Here is a 7387-nt window from a genome sequence, read left to right as displayed (position 1 = left end):
GCTAGCTGTGTGTGTGTGCGTGCAGCTTTATGTGTGTGTGTGTGTGTGTTGTGTGTGTGTGTGTGTGTGTGCGTGAGTTTTATGTGTGTGTGTGTGTGTGTGTGTGGTGTGGTTGTTGCTGGGTGGGTGTGTGTGGTGTGGTGTGGTGTGTTGTGCGGTGTGTGTATGTATGTGTTGTTGTGTGTGTGTGTGTGTGTGTGTGTGTGGTGTCGTGTGGTGGTGTGTTGTGTGCTGTGTGTGTGTTGTTGTGTGCTGTGTGTCGTGTGTGTGTTGTTAACCATGGACTTGGCTCGGTGGGATGTATGGAGACAACGATGGAGCTGAGTATTCCTGGCAGCAGATGAGAAGTTCTTTCTGGGCTGCCTCAGGTGGAGGTGGATTTGATGGAAAGAACCACAGGGGAGGATCCTCCGGACTCTGAGGACACCACACACAACACGCACACACACACACACACACACAGCACACACACACAGCACACACACACACACACCACACACACACACACACACACACACACCACCACCACACACACACAACACACACACACACACACACACAATAAATAGTCTTTAAATAGGTTTGCTGGTATCAGTACTTTTCTCTGACAACTTTTTCTGATCTACTTCTTACATTGTTGAACACAAATACCTGTACTTTCTACTTCTTACATGTTGAACACAAATACCTGTACTTTCTACTTCTCACATGTTGAACTCAAATACCTGTACTTTCTACTTCTTACATTTTCCAAACAGGCTGATTCCTTTAGTCTGAATGTGTGTTTGGTGGCGTGATCATTATTATTTAGAGTCATTGCGTGCCTATTGATTTGAACACGATCCGTGTATCCATCATTTCCTGGTCTTCTCTAAAGAAGAGGGACCAATGAAAATGTTGTCATGTTGCTGTTGGTCACCATGGAAACATTAATTAGCTAACAATGATATTATTGTTCTATTAATATAAAGGGAGGTCAGGTACTCTTTAAAACAGCTGCTAGTTATGGGTACTTTTTACTGAAGTACATTTCAAAGCCTCTTTACTTTGACTTGAGTAAAGAAGTTTAGTCAGTACTTCTAATTTTACCAGAGTATTTTTAAACACAAGTATCTGTACTTCTACTTGAGTAAAGGATGTGTACTTTTGCCATCTCTGGATATATCTATATAGATCAGGATTATGAGAGAATCTGAACACTAAATGAAGCAGTTTGTTGTGAACATTGCTGACCTTTGTGTGAGTCGTAGAGATGGTGCTGGGGGAGGGAGGAGGGGTCCAGGTGTCCCAGGGAGAGGTGGTAAGGGCTGGAGTATAGACTGCTGGGTATGGGAGGGTAGCCTGAAGACACAAACAAAACAGGTCAATACGATGAGATTTTACAACAACTTGTTTTCCGGGTCTTCCTTGAGAACTTAAACAAAATGTGATTAATGGAGAATACTGTCTGTATCTCATAACTGTTGCAAAACAAAGGGATCCAGTACGAATTGAATCCGTTGTATCCATTGCAGTTGATCGTAGGTGAAGCTCAACAGCTAACTATGCTACAAACATACAAGGTATATATGTTGGTATGTTGGTAGGTAGGTAGGTAGGTAGGTAGGTAGGTAGGTAGGTAGGTAGGTAGGTAGGTAGGTAGGTAGGTAGGTAGGTAGGTAGGTAGGTAGGTAGGTAGGTAGGTAGGTAGGTAGGTAGGTAGGTAGGTAGGTAGGTAGGTAGGTCTTAAATAAATGTTCTCAAACATATTCTTACACTTACAATGGTTTGGTTTCTTAAAAGCTAATGTACTAATGCAGGTATCTTGTTATTTTAAGTTTGTATTTTCATGGTGGATTGCACTTATTGTAAGTCTCTTTGAATAAAAACGTCATTTAAATGTAATGTTGTGTAATGTTGGGCGGGAGTCTGCCCGACAGCCAGCTGCTGCTCCCAGAGACGGGTCTTAATATAGACAAAGCCTAGAGTGTAAGACTCTGGATCTGTGTGTCAGGACTGAAACTCTGATACTGGCTGGTAGGTGTCACCACATGTGAAAAAAAACACCCAGAGGGGGCGAGACATTCCCCGCTCCCACACTCAGACCAGTCCAAGAAATATCAAAGACGCCGCCGGGCAGCAGAGCCGAAATATCAACCCGTCTCCTCCCGATCCGAGGGACAGAAATGGAGAAGCGGACGGAAATATAAGAGGAATGATGTGACGGGACATGCGTGATAAGTTTATAGCAAAGCTTCTTTCAACCACAGCTAACAGCTAGCATTGATCCAAGACAAATCCAGAGTCTTCCTCTTTACCGCTGCACGGAAACATCTCCAGCTTTCAGTAACTGTAGCTTATAGATCCAGCCACCAGGTATTAGGAATCTCTTAGGCTGCGAAACATCTCTCTTTGTATCAGAGCATTTGGAGGATCCTTTAGCCAGCAAGAGCCTTTAGCTTCTTTAGCTGCAGATAGCTACTGCTCAATTCAGGATGAACTTTAAGTCGAGCACAAAAAGGTACATCAGCGTTTCATCCCCTCCCTTCGTTGGAGGAATATAAAGTGCAACAGGGTCAGTCAGTGATTGACTTAAAAGTCCAAAAGGGTGCTACTATGCTCAATTTCAGGTTCATATCAGTATCAGTGTCTCTACTGGGACATGTCTCCATGCTTTAATGTTCAAAAAGCTCTTTATTTTTCTCATACTGCCTGTGCTGCAGCACCTCTTTTCACCCTCTGTCTGAAACCAGAGCCCAGTCTGCTCTGATTGGTTAGCTCTGTTGTGATTGGTCAACCGCTTAGAGATGTCCCGCCCCTTAGACTATGACGTAGGCTAAGGGGCGGTTACATTCCAGGCAAAGAAATCTCTGGTTGAACTTCCTTTGTTGTATGTTCTGCAACGAAGAAACCAACTGCAATATATGTCCTGTTTACATCGGCACACGTATGCCCAGTGTACGTGAATGGTCATGTGATGCAGGTTTCTGATGATTGTGGCTTTAAGCTCAAACTCCTTCACACTTCATATCTTGAGTGTTTAATCTGCACAGAAACCAAAGTGTAACGGAACAAATTCACCATGTTACGGTGGTTTACTGAGACGTGCCAGACTATTTTTGGCTCTGAGCAGTTGCCAGGGAACCAGCTAAATGTCCAGGAAGTTACTCCTCCGATTATTCCCTTTAAACATAGTGCACCCTCTTTAACTGTGAATCAAACACAGCAAAATGGAGATAGAAATCATACCGAATCTGATGCGTTAGGGAAGCAGTGAATCTGTGTGAGCCCTGCTGTCAGTTTTAAAAATGAGCTCTAAATAGAAACCATTCGTCCTTCTCTCTTTACCTTATCGAAATGCAGTGCGGGATACACACTCCCATCTATCTGACCTTCTACTCCAGCGAGATTTGATAAGGAGACGCAGAAGGACACGAGGGAGAGAGGAGAGATTCAATCACCTGCAGAGCGAGTCTTCACAAGAGACAGAGAGGTCCGTAGAGACCCAGAGATATAAACCTGAAACTGTGTTTATAAGGTAGGTCATAGAGATGTAGTGGGAAAGTGGGCCAGGAGAGCTACAGATGGAGACAAAGTGCATATTGGACCAAAAAGAACAAGAGAGAGGAAGATAGATTACAGAAACGCGTGGCAGGCGAAAGTACCAGACAGGTGGAGGACGGAGGAAACGAGATGCATATAGGACACGGCTCGGAGCAAAGAGATAGAAATGGAACAAGATCCCAGCGGCGTTCGCAACGAGAGACAGAAGAAAGAGAGTCTCCTGGGCTTTGGACAAAAGCGAACTGTGAGAGACATGGAGTGAAAATGTGATGCATATTCAACTAACTGGATTCTGTAGCAACCCAGAGAAACCGAGCCCTAGTTGTAAAGAGTGTGTGGTGATTTATGGGGATACAGCGGACTATCATGGGCATGTTTTCCTTTCATCGACACATCTTCTCAAAAGGTGGCATGTGGCCAGTGTTTCTCTGTTTATGAATGGTGATGAGATGAATGCACACACCTGGCCAATGCACAAGTAATTGAAATTTTACAGAAATCACAGTGTGAAGTAGTGCAATAATAAAAAATGCAGGATGAGCAATTTTGTTTAAAAGGCTAATTAGTTGTTAGAATAACATTTTGAATGAAGTATTGTGGATCTTCAAATATATCCTGGACTACAAATATTTGTTTGTAGTTGCTCGGTAGGGATACAAAAAATAATTGCAATATCTGTTAACTTTATTACAGTAAGTCATTTTTGAGAATTGATATAATTTATTTTATCGACACTTCTGCAAAATTGTGTCATGCTTTGCTGGGATAAGATAAATGCAAACACTAAAAGCAGTGTTTCCCCTATATACAAATAGCGGCGGCAAATAATAATAAGTGGCGACCCTTTTTTGATTGTTTGTTATGTGGATTTGTAGTATTTGTGTTACTGTATGTTCAATAAAGGTGTATTTTGCTAAGTCTTGAGACATTGCCACTGTATGTACTAGGCCTCAAGAGCCTTTCTTGTGCTGGCAGACACATAAAAATATATTAGCGGGGCGCACTTCGCACACACTAAAAAATTCCACACGCTCCGTGCTCTCATTTTGCTGGGCCTTAGCACCGCTGCTATGGCTCCATCCTAGGGGAAACACTGAAGAGCTTGTTCTGCATTTATATAATGTCATTATTAAATTGTATTAAAGGAAATGAAATGCTATTAAACATGTCTTATTATTATACAAAAGATTTAGTGTAATAAAAGATGGAGACATTCTAACACAACCTGACCGTTGGTACTTAAAATCTTCTCATTGTGTCTGTTATTGAACAGCAGGCTAAAATACTTTTGTTAAAACTTATATTTAGGAAGTTATGTTCATTCAAAGCTAAAACTGTATCCTCGACAGATAAGGGAAAAAAATTATTTAAAAAAGAAACAGAAAAACTCAAAACATTGATCAGCTGATACATAACCAATCGGTGCGTCTCTTGTGATTTACCTTCGTGAGCTTTTGATGCCCAGAGCTGAGCCATCTGCAGACTGCTGGGATTGGCCGATCTGTACCCGGGGTCAGAGGTCAGGTGGGAGGGGCCGTGGTAACCAGACAGGAAGGGACTGGAGCCTGCAGAGTAGGCATCGCCTGAGAAAAGAGAGAGAAGACCGTCAGTCAGTCTCAAACAGCACTGAAGAATAACAATGCGGCGGCTTTATTCCCATTCAATACGGCCGCTCTGAGGCTAAACTTCGCTCATCGTATAAATAATAAAGGCTGTACTGAACTCGACGTTTTAAGGATATTTAATATTGTAAATAAAAACAATAAACAAACAGAATCATACGGTCAACAAAATATATCAGAGCTAAGCTAACCCCCACAGAGTGCCGCAGTGACGCGTCCTAAAACCAGGAAGTAAACTCCTTCCGGTTCCTTCGACAAAAAAAGCAATGCAATTTCTCCATAGGATTTTGGAAAATAGCTGGAAATAAGGTCTGTGGTTGAAACACATTTAAGACACGGATCACGTTTTGTTCAGCCGGATAATATCCACATATCTACCCTACTTTTATCATTTTCGAATCAAGCAGAACAGGGCTAACAAACTTAGCGGGAGTGTTTACGTGTTCGGCGTAATGACGTACAACGGCCTCGACAACTTCTGTAGTCCTATTCAGCCACTTGGTAACAGCCATCGTTTTTCAGACACGTAAACTCTTCAGAAATCACCAGTGGGGTCACTGCTGATGGATTTAATGTCGTAGAACAAAACGTGATCCGTCTCTTCAATGTGTCTCAACCACCGACCTTATTTCAGATATTTTCCAACATCCTATGGAGAGATCCCATTGGCTCTGAGACCAGGGAACAGGAAGTGGTGAAATGCTGACTCACTTCCAGGTTTTAGGACTCCTTCCTGCACCACTCTATTGGAGCTACACAAACCATGTCTATCCTCCCATAACAATGTCTTTCTTTACTCCAACCAAATCCAGACCTTTCTGGGGAACACAGATAACCACGACCACGTGAAGAACTACATCTACCCTCCTATTTTCTCCCGCTTCATCCGAGTCATCCCCAGAAGCTGGATGACCTCCATCACCATGAGAATAGAACTGCTGGGCTGCGACTTTGAGTGACACACAGACACACATCCACACCTAAGTTATAAAAAGGACATGCACAAAACCAAAACACATGCAGACTGAAAATAGGGTATGATGAATCCCACAGTAGGGTCATGTATGGAGAATAGTAATATATGAAGTTGCAACACGTGTGTGTAGGCAGAAACAAACACACAGTTTTGTGGAAGATAATTGAAAGTTTTGCAAGTACCAATGACTGTACACGGAAGAAGTTGAATAACAGCAGGGCTTTATAACGGAGAAATGTAGATTGGTTAACGTACTTTAAACTCCTCTTACTTGTCTTCTTTTTAAATGATCTAATTTACAGTGTGTGAGATACGAACTATAGGAAGATGTCAAATAAGATTTCAAAACCCTACTAAAAAAATATTTCAATTGAATCACTTTAGACCAAATTGAGCCCTGGTCTAAACAAATTCATAAAATATTGATAAAACTACTGGTTAACGACTCAAAAAAAGAGTAATATAACTATTTGAGTCACTATGCAAGTAGGAAGCTAGTTAAACCGCAGGCAGTCGAGTTTAAAATGTAGTTAAACACTAGTTTCACTTCTCACCCACGTAAATGAATCACCCAGGCCCCACTGTTAAACTCATTACATCACATGCCACATGTTAGACTCTTTTCTCCAAAGCAACTTACATACTCAATACTGTGGGCAATCCCCACAGGAGCAATTTGGGGTGAAGTGTCTCAGGGACACAACGACATGCTGACTGCAGTGGGGTTTGAACCTGATCCCAACACATACGCACAACCCACTGCACCACACGCCTCCTCATTATGTGCAAAGGGTTGAATATAAAGATATATGGTATTCTCAGATAAAAACCGTTATAAAACTCACTGATAAGTGCAGTGTGTTTGAGTAATCTTCTGCCAATAGTCTATTTTTTTAAATACTAGTAGCATTTAAGCCGATATATGGTGTGCATCAGAAATGACTTTAAATGAATGTAAATATGTAAGTAGAGGTCATGTAATTTATTTTTCAATAAATATGATTCCTATTATTCCATGTCCAGCTCTGTGATGTATATAAAGATAAATGAATGTATGTGTTGGTGTCCTGGTTATGAGTGTGTGAGCTCGGATATCTTCTCAGGGTGTGTGTAAGGTGTCACTTTCAGCACCTCTCTTTGGGTTCAGCTGCAGAGTCAACACACACGTTCAGCTGCACACACACACACACACACACACACACACACACACACACACACACACACACGCACACACACACACACACAC

General features: G+C 42.0%; 1 protein-coding gene across 1 annotated transcript in view; it reads right to left on the bottom strand.

The window, feature by feature from the left end:
- Window positions 1–7387, bottom strand: part of LOC104952889 (trinucleotide repeat-containing gene 18 protein-like) — a 22577-nt gene that overhangs the window by 2629 nt on the left and 12561 nt on the right. Inside the window, exons 3-4 of the mRNA XM_010779797.1 lie at window positions 4986–5126; window positions 1234–1341 (exon numbers count right to left, since the gene is read on the bottom strand). Coding sequence (XP_010778099.1) covers window positions 1234–1341; window positions 4986–5126 — 249 coding nt within the window. The remainder of the gene's footprint in view (window positions 1–1233; window positions 1342–4985; window positions 5127–7387) is intronic.

This window comes from Notothenia coriiceps, unplaced genomic scaffold, assembly GCF_000735185.1.
Source record: "Notothenia coriiceps isolate Sejong01 unplaced genomic scaffold, NC01 NC01_scaffold00020735, whole genome shotgun sequence".
NCBI lineage: Eukaryota > Metazoa > Chordata > Actinopteri > Perciformes > Nototheniidae > Notothenia > Notothenia coriiceps.
This window is presented reverse-complemented; position numbering and strand designations above follow the sequence as displayed.